Here is a 15,344-nt window from a genome sequence, read left to right as displayed (position 1 = left end):
CCTACGCAGAACGACTTCCGGCGGGGCGGGCGGGGGCCGCGGCTAGCCGGCCTCGGCTGCGGCGACGGCGCGATGACCACGCTTCGGGCCTTCACGTGCGACGACCTGTTCCGCTTCAACAACATGTGAGTGAGGCCCCCAGGGCCGACACTGGTGACTGCACTCCCCCTCCCGGGCCGTGGCCCGGAGCCCGCGGGAGCCACCCCCGCCGGCCGCCATTGCCGCCTCCCTAGGAGCCGCGGGGTCGGAGCCGGGGCGGGGACGGACGTGGAGGGGCGCTCTGCTGACCTTGGCTGAGGCACGGAGACTTCATCCCGCATCCCTGCGTGCTCGTTGGAGCCGGGGCAGCGCGCGCGCGTCCTGTAGTGATGGGTGTCCCGACGCACCGGGGCGAGTGGGAGGAGGTGGGGGAGCGGCCCGAGCCCGGCTCTGCTTCTGCGCCGGCGTCCGGCCAGCTGACTCGGCTTCGTCTCTCTGTGCAGCGGACAGCCCCGAAGCGCCGGCCGCCGAGGTCGTGGCGAGGCCAACAGCTAAGTGGTTTTTGGGAATGTGGACGTTGTGCAGCCCACCTGGTGATGGTTAATCTGTGTCCGAGTGAAACCTGGTGGTGGTGGCCCCGACCGCCGTCGTTCCTTTCTGCGTCCGGGCTTGTTTTTGTGCCTTTCGGTACTGAAGCGGCGCATCCGGCCTGGAAACCTGTTCTGTGAGGAGTGGGCGCATGCTGGTGGAGGCCCAACGTGTCTGCTTTTAGTCCGAATTAAGTCGGGACCTATGACTTGCAGATACTTTCCTTTTTTTTTTTTTCATTATTTTTTTAAGAAAAGATTTTATTGTGGAAGTTTCCGAACGTTTAAAAAGTTGACAACTTCAGCTGGGTTCTCCAGTTAACGTTTTGTTCTGTTGACTTTTTCACATATCTGTCTGTCCGTCCGTCCATCCACTCACCTGCCAGTCCCAGACCCACTTTAAAGACAGCTGGGTGGGTCAGGTTCAAGTGTTGAGAATGGGAAGAAGTTGAGAGGAGTTGGCTAGAAACCTTTCGAAGTGGGAGTGAGCCTTGAAGGATGGATAAAATGTTGGCAGTGAGGAGGAAGTTCTGGAGAAGGAAGCAGGTGTGAAGGTCAGAAAGCTTGGAGCGGGGCCAGACAGCCGGAGACGAGTTGAGTGTGGCATTGGGTTTCTCTACCTGAGTCGGTCAGGGGACTGGTGGGACTGGACTTCGTTTCGCCGCTGGAGCGCTCAGACTTGCTGGGAAGAATTTTCTAATGAGCCTCTCCCAGTCGCAGCGGTGTGACTTAGGTGACTTGTGTGGAGCTCCCACTCCCCCCGGGCACTGGTGCTTGTAATAACCCGTGCAGTCCTCGCAGGTCTCAGTATCCCCACTTTTTGTAGGAGTCGACTAAGGTGTCGAGAGTTCAGGTCAGTTGACCCAGATGGTAGAGCCCTGCGGTGCGAGTGGGTGAAGCAGGGACTCTAATCCCAGAGGTTGGCTGTAGTGACTATTTCAGAGTGGTCCCTGACGGCCAGGAAGCCCTGTGGAAATGCACGTCCTCGGCTGTTTAAGGACCAGTGCTCTGGAGCCCCAGCTCTCCCCACAGAGCCATGTGGGGCGTGAGGTGATTAGAGGAGGCAGACCAGGCAGGCAGGCCACTTAGGATGTCTTGGCGGGGGCTCAGACATGGTGACTTGACAAGAGGTTTGGGTTTGGGAGGTGCAGGCCTGGCAGGGGACCGTGTGCCTTCAAGCTTCAAGAGTATGTTTTAACTGTAGGTCTAGGAAGGCTCAGCTCTTTTATTTGGAAATGAATAGAGGAGAAAGAAAATAAGCATGAATATTTATAATAAAACTTTAGATTTCAGAGAATTGTCTAGCTTGTGAAGGCCTCTTCAGAATATGCCATTGGGAATCCTCTAACCGTTTCCTCCAACTTCACACATGGATTAGGGCACTGACCTAGAGAACACCAGGATCGCTGGAGGAGGGTGCTGCAGTAGGAAGGGCAGAGGCAGCGGATGTAGAAACACTGCACTTAATGTAACAGCTGTTTTACTTATTTTTGGATAAATGTTTCCATGCATACTGTGCATCAGTGCTAGAGAAACAGCAATGAACAAAGCAAAAAAAAAATGTTACCTTCATGGAATTTACGTTTTTGTGTTGGGGAGGTAAGAAAGTATAACATGTAGAACATGCAGACAGGGAAGGGAAATAGGGAGTGAGTGGGGATTCAACTTTAGGTGGAGTGTTTAGGGAAGGTGTGCCTGCAGAAGGCTCGGGGGGAGACTAGGGAGTGAGTCCTGTGGATGTTGGGGGCAGGAGAACTTGTAGGCAGAGAGAGCAGTAAGCACAGGGATAGCAGTTTCTGACTGGAGGAGGCGGCCGGTGTGGCTGGAGCAGAGTGTGGGTGGGAGAGTGAGGGGATGAGGTCAGAGTCACAGGGCCAGAGCTTGGAGAGACCCTCCTGGAGTTGGGCTCCTCTGCTAAGTGCATTGAGATATCGGGCAGGGAAGTCTGGGCTAAACATAGAAATTTGGCGCGGCGGGGGAGGGGGGAAGCAACATTACGTAGATGGTAGTATTAAAACCAGGAGGCTAGGGGTGCCTGACTGGTCCAGTGGGAAGAGCATACGACTCTTGATGTTGGGGCTGTGAGTTCAAGGCCCACGCTGGGTGTAGGGATTTCTTAAATAAATACTAAAACAGAAAACAAAAACCAAGAGGCTAGTTGACATTAGGGTGGAATGAGTGTGGATAGGAAAAAAGAGGCTCCAGGACGGTGCCTTAGGTATCAAGTGTTGAAGGAGATCTAATGGCCTAGTGAGGGGTGAGGAAAAGCTGAGCGAGGAGAGCGTTTCAGGTGGAGGGAGTGGGGAGCCATGTAGAGCTTCTGACAGCTAAGTGTGCAGCACGTGTCTACGGTTATCCGGGGGAGGAGAACTGCGGGAGCAGGAGCCTGGGCGGCGAGGGGGAGGATCTGCTCTCCGGCGCTCCAGGCATGGTCGCAGCAGAGCAAGTAGAGAGGGGCACAGACACGTGTGGGTTTGGTGGTGGGGTCTTGGTGAAGCCTTCATCGTGCTGTTGTGTATTTCTCTGTGTGAGACAGGAAGCAGCTGAAGGAGAGTTGAGGCAGGATGGGAGGTTTATAAAGTAGTCACTGAAAGGTGTGGCGGAGTGAATTCCCACACTGTGGAGCAGTGATCGGCTGTGGCTGGGGCTCTTCAAGCTTCTGCAAAGTCAATGATTTTCAGGATAGCACCAAGATGGGGTTTTTTGCCTTTCTCATTCTCTCGAGTGTCCAGCCCTGTGACATGCGGCATCAAGCAGTGCAGACGCAGATGCAAGAATCCAGCTGTCTTCTCTTAAGCCAGACATTAAGATCTGTAAAACTGTTAGAACCATGCCATTCTTGTCACTAATTTTGTACTTAAAATTCTTCTAATGTTTATTTTTGAGAGAAAGAGACCGCATGAGTGGCAGAGGGACAGAGAGAGAGAGGGAGGGAGGGAGGGAGACACAGAATTCAGAGCAGGCTCTAGGCTCCTAGCACAGAGTCTGACATGGGGCTCAAACTCATGAATTGTGAGATCATGACCTGAGCTGGAGTCAGGTGCTTAACTGACTAAGCCACCTAGGCGCCCCTAAACTTTTGTTCTTGAGAGTAGAGTGATTTTTTTGGTTAAAAAAAAAAAAGTTTTATTAACATGTAATTGATTTATTATTTTAAAATGAATATTCAAAAATTTAAATATCAATAGATATAACCCACATAAACATAAGTTCTTTGGGGTCCTCATTAACTTCTGAGTGTAAATGGGTTCTGAAGCGTAAAGCTTGAGAACTGCTGGCCTAGACAAGTGCATTCATCGGTAAGGGTCCCAAGAAAGAGTGCGAGTGGGTGTACGAGAGGCAAATTTGCAGGTGCCTGATTTTGAGCCTGGCAAAGTACTGGTTCCACTGCGCGAATAGGGAAGTGAGGGGCAGAGCTCTTTGTAGACAGAACTGCTGATTTCGGAGTGTTGTGATCCGTTATGCTAGTGAAATAGGTGCTGAGCGCACCACAGTCAGACCCAGAAGTCTCCCTCCCGAAGTTTAGGGATGGCATGATGGGGAAGAGGAGGTGAGGATGCAGGAGAGAGGGGAGCAGACACCGGGCGGTGAGAGGCCCACACTGTGTGGAAGAAAGGAGAAAGGCGCTGTCAGGGAAGGCCTACGGACGTGTGGAGGGACCCCTGTCAGATGCCGCGGGGGGCTGGTTTTACCTTGTTTGTGACTTACATATTGGGCTCCAGTTCCATTAACGACTTATGGCCATTTAGGAAATGGAAGGTTTTGATCAGATGTATTAAATATAAAGTAGTTTTAAGGAAGAAACAGTTAAATGAAAATGTGTAGGTATCTTTATAGTGGCTGCGATGGCTCAGTTTGACCTTTAGGTAACCGCTTACACCATCCTAACCCCTAAATTTGGTTTTAAGGTTGTGGATTTGGCATGTTTTGTTTTCCTTATGCATGTTTTCAGTTTCAATGGCATATTTAAACTGGTTTTGTCAACTTTGCTTACTACTGACATTTCTTTTGTTTCTTTTAGTAACTTGGATCCACTTACAGAAACTGTATCCTTTTCTTAAAAAAGGTTAAATGAAGGCTTATTAGTAAGGAACATGGAGGAACAAAGTGAAGAATAGGTTTGTGTACAAAAACACTTTCAGACTTGTAGTCCAGGAAACATAAGCAAATTGAAAGCACTTAAAAAAAACAAACAAACAGGGAACGAGAGTTGTCTTAAATCTGCCTGACAAGTGAATGTAATGACCTCATACGTCTACAGCAGTGCAGCAGCCCTGCCTACCTTGCCCCTAGGCAGGAAGTACAGCTCATGCAGCAGAAAGCAGGGACTTCAGCAAGCTGGGTTATCACTGTCTGATGTGAATGAAGTCTGAGGTAACAAGTGGTCTGGGGTGGTTTCATGAAGTCACCAGCGACCCAGCTGTGCATTTTAACCACTGTATCACTCCCAGGGTGGCCTTGGCATTCCTGCCTCAGCTGCCAGAGCCAACGGCATCACCTCCATGTTCCTGGTGGGAAGGGGAGAGTGACGAATACCTTTGGGAAGTACCGCACAGGACTTCTGCACCCCATGACAACAGCTTGCTTGATGCCACACTTACTAAAAGCTGTAACAGTTGGAATGAGTCCAGCTTTAAATTAGTGCTTGTGACTAAAGCAAAGAAAGGATTTGGAGTAATAATTAGCAGTATCTACCATGTTCCCCAATAGAAGAATGAGCAAAGATGTGTGAAGTTGGGGTGCTCTGGGTTATGTCGCATTAGCAGACAACCCCCTCATACTCCATGTCCATTGCAGGGTAGGAGGGCTATACGAACTGATAATTTAACAAAAGAGGGCACAGATCAGTCTCACCTGTCAAAAGACATGCAAGTTAAAAGCAAAATGAGATGCCAGGTTTTATTTTGTTTTAAGTCTGTCTTTTTTTTAATGTTTATTCATTTTTGAGAGGGAGAGAGAGCACACAAGAGGAGGTGAGGGGCACAAACCAGGGTGGGACAGAGGATCTGAAGAGTGGGTTTGCGTTGACAGCAGCAAGCCTGACGTGGGGCTGGAACTCACTGTGAGATCATGCCCTGAGCCAAAGTCGGACGCTCAACCATCTGAGCCACCCAGGTGCCCCTAATGCCATGTCTTATCTATCAAATTATCAAGGATTTTTAAAAAAATGATAAAACTCAATGTTGATGAGGGTAAGAGAAACATTTTCATAAATAGCTAGTGACAGTATAAACTGCTAGTCTTTCTGGAAGGCAGTTTGGCAGTGTAATACACAGTAATCCATTTCCCAGAAGCTGAAAATAGTAGTCAGTTATGTCAGGGATTGGCAAACTAAGGTGCATAGGCCAGATTTGGCCCACTGCCTATTTTTATTTTTGTAAATAAAGTTTTATTGGACACAGCCATGCTGCATAATTTGCAACCTGTCTGTAGCTTTGTCCATGGCTTTCCCAGTTTGAGTAGAAGCAGCGGAGAGCATATGGTCCATACACCCTTGAATATTTAACTATTTGTCCCTTGATGGAAAATGTTTGTTAAACCCTGAGTTATGTCATTACAAAAATATTTATTGCAGAATTATAATATTAAAAATTTGCAATAAATAAATGAATTATACTATATTCATGAAGGAATTTGAAAAGATTTTTGAGAAACTGAAAATAACCCAGATATCCTCTGTCAAGTGAAATGATGTTTAAATTGTTCACACAATGGAGCGATCTACAGTATTAAAAATTAACTATAGTTATAAACAACAACAAAGCTACATATCAGAAACAAAGTTGAGTGAGAAAGCAAAAATACCAAGATTTTCATTTGTATTTCAAAAATTATGACCTTTTAAAGACCCCTCCAGGGGTTCCTGGGTGGCTCAGTCAGGTCAGTGTTCAACTCTGGATTACTGCTCAGGTCATGATTTCACTCTTCAGGAGATCAAGCCTGATGTCTGACTGCATGCAGTGCGGAGTCTGCTGAGGATTCTCTCTTTCCCACTTTCTCTGCTTCTCCCCTGCATGCACTTAAAAAAAAAAAAAAAAAACCCCTCTCCATGTTTAAAAAAAACGAATTTTGAATTGACAGATAATTTTTCACTATATAGTAAGGTAAAGTATTAGGATGCGAATTAACTTTATATGGTATGTGTCTAGTTACACTTAACACTTAGAGTAAAAGTCCCATAATCCAGGCGAGACCATGTTTGAAAGTAATCTGCCAGGTCTTCCTGATCGATGAACTAGCATCTGGGCTCCTCTCTCAGCTGGAGGAGAGGCAGTTATGGCGTGTCAGTGGCCGCGTGGCAAGAATCCTGGCTGGCCTGCTGTGTTATGGGTTATGTTACAAGTGTGCTGAAAATAACGGCTGTCCTTCAGAGAAGAGAATATACTACTGGACAGGCTTAACGGGAACTTAAAAATGTGTGATTGGTGGTGGCCCCTCCTAGAATTGCATTAGTAAGCTCACACGAAGAAGAAATATATGAATGAGCACATGTCAGTAAGGATGCCAGGGTTGAAGAGTTATGTAATGAGCAGATTCTTCAGGCTTTCACTCTTAGATCAGCTTTTATTTGTAGTATCAGAAATGGAGAATTTGAATCAGTGGAGGGGAAACACTAAAAGGGTAATTGTTCGGTTGACCAATTGACTCTAGAAGTAATTAACTTTTAAAGTTATTTTCACAGTCATACAAACTGAAGCTAAAGTAGGAACTAGTCCTTAATTTTCTAGTGCTATTATGGAAAAGTAAATGTATTGAGCATCTACTTTGTGCCAAGCAGCAGGGATGCAGTGACCATGACACTCATATTCCAAAGGGAGAGAGGGTTACAAATACCAGCTGATGGTAAGTGCTGTGCAGAGATTTAGAAACAGTGTGATAAGTATGGACACAGAAGAACTTGGAGTCCAGGTTCTGCGCTGTGTATTAGATGGTATAGTCTCCATTCACATTTGAAGTCATATATTTAGTCAATTTTGTTACGAGTTATTAATGCTAACTAAATATTTAATGTACTGACTTGGTTATAAAATTATACATATATGGAGCTGGGGATAAGTAACAATATACTTTCTAAAGGAAACTTTCTTCACAATATTCCTTCTATGAAGAACTTTTTATCGTCAATTACTTTCCACATTCCTTAACAAGACTCCAGTATGGGATTCCTTTTTATTTACAGTACCTCGCCCACTGGCCAGAATATTTCATCGTTGCAGAGGCACCTGGTGGAGAATTAATGGGTTATAGTAAGTATAATACCAACCACCAGAACACTTTTGGGTACGCAGTTGAGATTTTGATGTTTTAACGGATCTAGATTGATTGCAGAATTGGCAGTATAATAATGATGCCTGTAATTTTGTTTTTCAACCACTTGACAGCTTGCTGATGGCTTCTGTGTTTGAGGCGTTGTGCTAGGTAGGCCCCAGGGGATATTCAGCAGTGAACCAGACAGAAATGGTTTCAGGCTCTTTGGATATTTCTAAAAGTTTATGTTACATTTCTACATGGTTTATTTGGTACATGATATGGGGATGGTAACACCTTCATTGAATTAGTAGCATTACTAGTGAAAATTTGAGCTGTACCTACCTACATGAAATATAGATATTTTAAAAATACATACTCTGGTTCTGTGTTCAGTTAGTTGTGTTTTTAGTATTTTCTTTTTTTAATCCTTTTTCTGATTTCTCATTTTACAACTAGATTCAATATTGCATTTATAAGTGAGATTCAGATAAAAGCACCAATAAACACTAGCTAGGTGACTTTAAGTGTTACTTTAAGACTTTGTCATTAGTTTCCTTTAGAATGATAAGGTATGAACAGGCATTCTATGTTTTTGTGTAAATCCATGTGTTTAATTACTGAATGCAATCTTTTGTTGGCAGTTATGGGCAAAGCAGAAGGCTCTGTAGCTAGGGAAGAATGGCACGGACATGTCACAGCTCTCTCTGTTGCTCCAGAATTTCGACGCCTTGGTTTGGCTGCTAAGCTTATGGAGTTATTAGAGGAGATTTCAGAACGGTGAGATCCTGCTTTTCAAGTAATAATCTATGAACCCTAACTATTTGATATTTCTTAGTGAACACCGATAAGATTTTTTCCATTCAGGCTGAATATTGTGCTTTACAGTTTACAGGATTTTCCTTTTCAGTTTCCAGTAGCCAAATACTCATATATTCATAGTAGTAGTACTGTCCCTATTTTGCCATTGAGGAAGATTCAGGCAAAGCGACTGACCAGCCATAGGCAATCGGTGCAAAGACCAGCTCTCAAGATTTCTTTGAGTGTTCTTGCCACTGTGGCATATGTTTCCAAATTCCATTAACATCACTCTTGGCATCTCAGTGACTTTTTTCACAGTGCCCCTAAAGTCAAAAAATCCTCCATTTTAGACTTAGGCAGTTACGTCCTAACTGCTTAGTATTTATGGCCTAACAACCTAGTAGCTATTTGGAAAACAAAATAAATAACTGTGGTTTTCTACAGCCTTTTGAGCATTGCAGGACTTCTCATACCTTGGAAACTGATTCAACACAACCACCTGCATTCTTCTTTCATATTGATTTTCTTGTTGTATTGGGTTCTTTTAGTCATAGGAACTGCTAAAACCTGGCTTCGTAAAGATACTTGTCATCAAAAGGAATGTAACACCATGTGATGCTGCATTTGTGAGTTATATCAAACTAGTAGTTCAGTTTGCTGGTGTCTGACACGAAAGGTTTGTTTGTGTTTTCCCCAAATATCTGAAATAATCCTACAGCACCTCTAAGAGTTTATACCATTATCTTGTTGGAAGAAGGTATTTGGCATTATTGTATAGTGGACAAGGAGTTGAGAAATGGGGTTCTAATTAGCTATCACCCTATGCATAGGATTTAATGTTATTTATGGTATAGAATCTCTCTCAGAGTTGAAAACCACCAAGCTCCCTTCTTCTCCAGTTTCTAAATCTTCATTACGTTGGAATTAAGGGTGTGTGTGTGTGTGTGTGTGTGTGTGTGTGTGTACCTAGCTATATATATAGATACATGTATTTTTAAATATATACATTAAAACAGAAACCATAATTTCCATACCAATACACAGAGAAGAAATGGAATAATAAAAATCAGTGCAAAAGGAGATTAAAGTAGTAAAACAACAACAACAAAAAGAATGAACTAAGATGGTGACTATGAATCTAAATATAATCACTAAATACAACATGTTATTGGACTAGTCCATGTTAATGGACTAATTACTCCAGTTAAAAGACGAGGGAACACGTTGTGCTAAGTGAAGCCATTCACAGAGAGACAAGTACTGTGTGATTCCACTTATATGAGATATCTAATACAGGTAAATTCAGAGAATCAAAGAGTAGAATGGTGGTAACCAGAGACTTGGTGGGGGGGAGGGAAATGGGGAATTACTAATCACCAAGCATAAAGCTGCAGTTAAAGAGGATGTAAACTCTAATCTGCTGTACAACATTTACCTATAGTAAACAACGTATGCTTAAAATTTATTAAGAGGGAAAACCTATGTTCAAGTTTTCTTAACAGTAAAATGAGATAAAAAGACGACTGTCAGAACTGTATTCTATTTATAGGAAATATATGTAAAGATTAAAGATACAGAAAGATTGAAAGAAATTTTTTAAATTATCTTGTAAAATTCTAACCAAAAGACAGTTGGTATACTTAACAATAGTCACATTATAATTCAGTAATTAACAGAGGAAAAAAGGATCATTGGATATAGGTAAAAGATTTCATGTGTCATGAAATGTGATAATTATAAATTTTTGTACATGGTGACAAATTCAAAGTAAAAATGAGACAATTGATAAAAATACAGGGAGAAATAAAGTAAATCATTATTATGGGAGATTTGAAACCTGCTTTCTGATAGGATGATTAGGTAGAAATTAAGGCTATAGAATAAGTGTCAGTGCTTTTTCTGGGCCAGATATTTTAGGGTTTACAGGCCAGTGAATGTTTGTGTGTGTGTGTGTGTGTGTGTGTGTGTGTGTGTGTGTGTGAGAGAGAGAGAGAGAAACACACTCTTTCAAAATTTTAAAACCTGTTTTTAGTTTGAGAGCTGAGCCAAAGTAGGTTGCAGGCAGATGCCCTTCCTTAATAGATTATAATCAGTAGCTAAAATCTTTCCAGAAAGCTATGGCTTCTCTGGCAAGTTTTATCAACTCTTTAAGAAATAACATCTATAAGTTCACTTTTACACAAACAAAAAGAAGGAACATTTCTCAACTTTTTTAAAAGACTAGAATAACCATGATGACAAAACCTGACAAATATGAGGAAGGAAAATGAAAAAAATATCACTCATTTTAGATGCAAAAATCCCAGAAAAATCTTAGCAAAATGGATTCAGCATAAAAAAGGATAATATATCAGGGGAAGGTTGTTTTTAACATGAGAAAATATGTAAGTCTGATGCACCATATTAATCAAAAGAGAACACTCATTATCTCCGTAAATGCAGGAAACACTTTGATGAAATCCAATTGGTTAAAAACTGTTGGCCATTAGAAGGGGAGAACTTTCTTAACCTAAAAAAAAAGTATCTGTCAAAAACCTGTAGTAAATATTAGCAGTGATGCACTGAATGCTTTCCTTGGGACAGGACAAGGAACGATGCCTATAGTCACCCCCTTTTCGGTAATTTACTGGAAGTCCTAGACAAACACAGTAAAGCAAGAAAAATAAAAGATAGGCGAACTGAGAGGAAACAAAACTCTTATTTTATACCTCTAAGATTGTACAAACAAAACCACAAGAAGCTACAAATAAATGTTTAGAATAAAAGTTAAAGTTGTTGGATAGTCCGTATAAAATTCAATTTCATTTCTATACACACACTAAAATTTAGGAAAAGATGCCAACTACAGAGGCATCAAAATACATTAAGCCCTTTGAAAGAATCCAACAAAAGCTCTGTAAGACATCTCTGAAGTTTCTAACACATTAGCCAAGAGACGGTAAAGATGACCTATCTAAGTGAAGAGATAACTACCTCTAATAACATGGAAGGCTAACCGGGTATTGATCCACAGAACCAATGTAATGGCAGTCAAAATCTCAAGTCCTTTTTGGGGGACTTGTTGATTCTGAAACTCACAGGGGAATGGAAAGAGACCAGATTGTTTGAACAATAACAAAATGGGCAGGTTTGCCCCTCCAGATACCAAGCTGTAATGAGTAAGCTGTGTGTTAGTGTTGGAGTACTTGCTTAGGCTAGTGTAACAGAATTGACGAAACAGATGCAGGGATACATGGATTTTGACATAACTCAGAGGAGGCAACTGCACATCAGGAGTGAAGGATATACTTCAGAAAGATGGTGGCACAATTGGATAGCCATGTGGGAAAAAAATTTTCCCAGATTATTACCTTACAATACACAATTCCAGATTTATTGAAAACTTAGATCTGAAAAGCAAAACTCTCACAAGCCCTTTTAAGGTAATATAGGAAAGTGCATCCATGACTTCAGGGTAAAAAGGTTAACTGTAAAGGAGAGGTTCAGGGGCACCAGGATGGCTCAGCCAGTTGAGCATCTGACTTCGGCTCAGTCATGATCTCATAGTTCATGGGTTCGAGCCCCGCATCAGGCTCTGTGCTGACAGCTCAGAGCCTGGAGCCTGCTTCTGATTCTTTGTCTCTCTGTCTCTGCCCCTCTGCTCATGATCTGTCTCTCTGTCTCTCAAAAATAAATAAATGTTTAAAAAAAACCTTTTTTTAAAAATAAAGGAGAGGTTCATATTGCAGCTTCTTTGAAGTGAAATAACTTTGTTCATCAAATGATAATAGAAGGATAACAAGTCAAGCCTTAAATTGGGATAAATTTTGCAGCGATCATTTATACGATGTCAACTATTCAGAATACATAGACAACTATAACTGATGGGGGGAGAAAGAAAGAATGAGTGAAAGACCAATAAGGACAGTACAAAATGAGAAATCCAAATGGCCTACAAAAATATATTTAGCCTCAATAGTAACGAGAAATGCCAATTAAAACTACCCTGGGATACTTAAGAAATACTTAAGAGATTTTCAAAACTAAAAGCGTCTGATAAACCAACCCTTGGCAGTGTGAGAATGGAGTCTTACCCTCTTCTGGGAGTATAAGCAGACTGGAAAATGGGCAACTAAAGCAACTGAAGATGCCCCTATGAGCCAGTGATCACACCCCTTGTTGTAGACCTTGGATACTGTGCCATGAGACATACGACGAAAATACTGACAGCAGTATAGTTTGTAATGGTAAAAAACGGATTACCTGTGGGACCTTGGGCAAACTAGTTATCTCCACCCATACAATGGAATGCTAAACAAAGGGAAGATAAATAAGATCTAGCTACATCAAGGCTGACTCACACGAGAGGGAAATCCCCAAAGGATATATAAAGTATGGTAACATTTATATAAAGTTCAAACCAGGAAAAACTATAGTAGGTGGTGAGTCTACAGCAAAAACCAAGGAGCTAATGAGCACAAGAGTCAGGACCTCTGGTTATTGGGGTGGCTGTCACTGACGGAGAGACCTGAAGGCTCATGGCTGCCAGTGTCCTATACTTAAACTTGGGCCATGGCCACATGAGTGCTTGCTGTTATTCAGTATCTTTAATTTACACATATGGGTGAAAGTACTGTATCACTAGTTGATAAGATGAGCATGTGAATTACTATGATGTAAAATACACAGTAATTTAAGACAGAATTGTGGTTTAAAAATGCTTTTTAAATATTTCCTTTAAGAAAATCTAGGTTTTAAAATGTTAGTATGCAAACAAAGTCATCTCTTTATCCTGCAAAATAATTGTCATAAATCCATAGAAATAAAAATTGGAATGAGGTACTCAGCTGCAGGGTCCTATTACTACCATTCTATGAAGAGTAGTCAAAGCAAACTAAAGACGTGTTGTTTTTAAAAATATGTAAGTATTTTCTACAATTTCTCATATTCTAACATTTTTCTTCTTTTTTTTTTTTTTTTTTAAAGAAAGGGTGGATTTTTTGTTGATCTCTTTGTAAGAGTGTCTAACCAGGTTGCAGTGAACATGTACAAGCAGCTGGGCTACAGCGTGTACAGGACAGTCATAGAGTACTACTCGGCCAGCAACGGGGAGCCTGACGAGGACGCTTACGGTGAGCTCCCTTCCATGGCAGCATCCCCAGGGAGCCACCAGAACAGTTACATTCATTCTACAGACTGAAATAGTTATTTTAATCAACTTAAAAGAATATTTTTTGGACCTAATATTTTAAATTTGAACTCCCATATTTAAATATCCTCTAACCTGCCTTTATGAACCCGTCACTGGTTAGCTTATATTAACTAACCAGTGATGAATTCCTGTCAGTTGTTTTATTATGTTACAGGGATGTTAATTTCCCTCAGATTCTCACAAAAGAACATTTGTACTTGTGACTGGGAGTCTCACTAAAATACATTTTTCTCAGGGTCTAGGAGACAAACCTTTTATGGGAACCTTCCATGTACACTTTAGATTTGATATACTTTGTTATTTGGGTACTTACATTAAATTTTTCTTTCTAACAGATATGAGGAAAGCACTTTCCAGAGACACTGAGAAGAAATCCATCATACCATTACCTCATCCTGTGAGGCCTGAAGACATTGAATAACCATGGGCAGTGGTTCTTGGGCCAATGCTCCAGGGATTTTATGGACAATATTAATTTCATTGGATGATCCTGGAGGTCTATTAGGAGAAAAGTAATTTTTTAGGTCTTGCAGATTTCAAGAAAATACAGGTTATAAATTTGAGAATTCTCATTGTTTCCAAATAGCAATATACCTATTAAAGCTGTTCACTGTAATAAAATTCAATCAAAAAGGCAGCTAAGTCAGATGGAAACATTTCACTATTTTGGTTCGTAAGATTCACTATGTTAAGGGGAAAAACTTGTTCCAGTCTCCTAAATTCTGTGCCTGAGAACCACTGCTGCGTATATATTTATTTTATATTATCTGTTAATTGAAGCTTTAAAAGCATATATGAAATGTATAAATCTAAAATGTATAATAAAATGCATTGCTGACCCTATGAATGTGTTCTGGAAACTTGTTAGTCATTTATAAAATTAAATCAGGATTGAGAAAGGCCATTTAGGATAGGTTTGTCTTGTTAGAGTTCCATATAAAGCATTTTTAAAATGCAGACGTGAAACAGTCCCTGCGCAGCATACTTAGGCATCCTTCTTATTGCACAGGAAATTCTTCCCAGATACTTGTTCTTGCAGTGTTAGCCTCACATCTTTTGTCTCCTCTCACACTACTGTGCTTAAATCTGGCTTTTAAAATATAAAAATGATATTGCAGTTTCTCATTCTTAAAGGCTATGAAACTTGTAAGGGGCCAACCACTTATCTTCAGGTATAGTTTTCTTCAGCTGTAATATCTGAAAATATACAGTGAATAAAAGAAGTAAAGAAAACCCCACAGAAATGCTTAAATAGCTTTTTCCTCTGAAAGGACTTTCTTTGGTGGAGTTATGGGTAAGAGAAATGAACCTTTTATGTTCTCCCATGAGAAGGTGACTTTTTCCTTCCTGCATGGCACTAACCACAAAGTGGTATGAGCCGACGTTGGGAACATGACCAAGTTTTGTTCTCATGCATACACGTAGCAAAAACAGGAGAGAGAATTGGAGGAAGACTCTGATTAGTCACTTATATTAGCATTTTGACCTGCTTTCATTTTACCTTTGACTCTGCACTTAGCGAAAGGGTATTAAATTCA

At 41.6% G+C, this 15,344-nt stretch overlaps 1 protein-coding gene across 1 annotated transcript; it reads left to right on the top strand.

Annotated features, from left to right (window-relative positions):
* Positions 1–14,710, top strand: NAA20 (N(alpha)-acetyltransferase 20, NatB catalytic subunit). Its single transcript, XM_029918151.1, has 6 exons — positions 1–125; positions 4,588–4,612; positions 7,723–7,813; positions 8,459–8,594; positions 13,581–13,726; positions 14,142–14,710. Exons 1-6 carry the CDS (start codon positions 73–75, stop codon positions 14,225–14,227), a joined length of 537 nt encoding a protein of 178 aa, XP_029774011.1. The 5' UTR covers positions 1–72; the 3' UTR covers positions 14,228–14,710.
* Positions 14,711–15,344: the final 634 nt, after the last annotated feature.

The sequence above is a fragment of the Suricata suricatta genome, chromosome 12 (genome assembly GCF_006229205.1).
Source record: "Suricata suricatta isolate VVHF042 chromosome 12, meerkat_22Aug2017_6uvM2_HiC, whole genome shotgun sequence".
NCBI lineage: Eukaryota > Metazoa > Chordata > Mammalia > Carnivora > Herpestidae > Suricata > Suricata suricatta.
The sequence above is the reverse complement of the archived record's forward strand: the minus strand, read 5'-3'. Positions and strand labels throughout refer to the sequence as shown.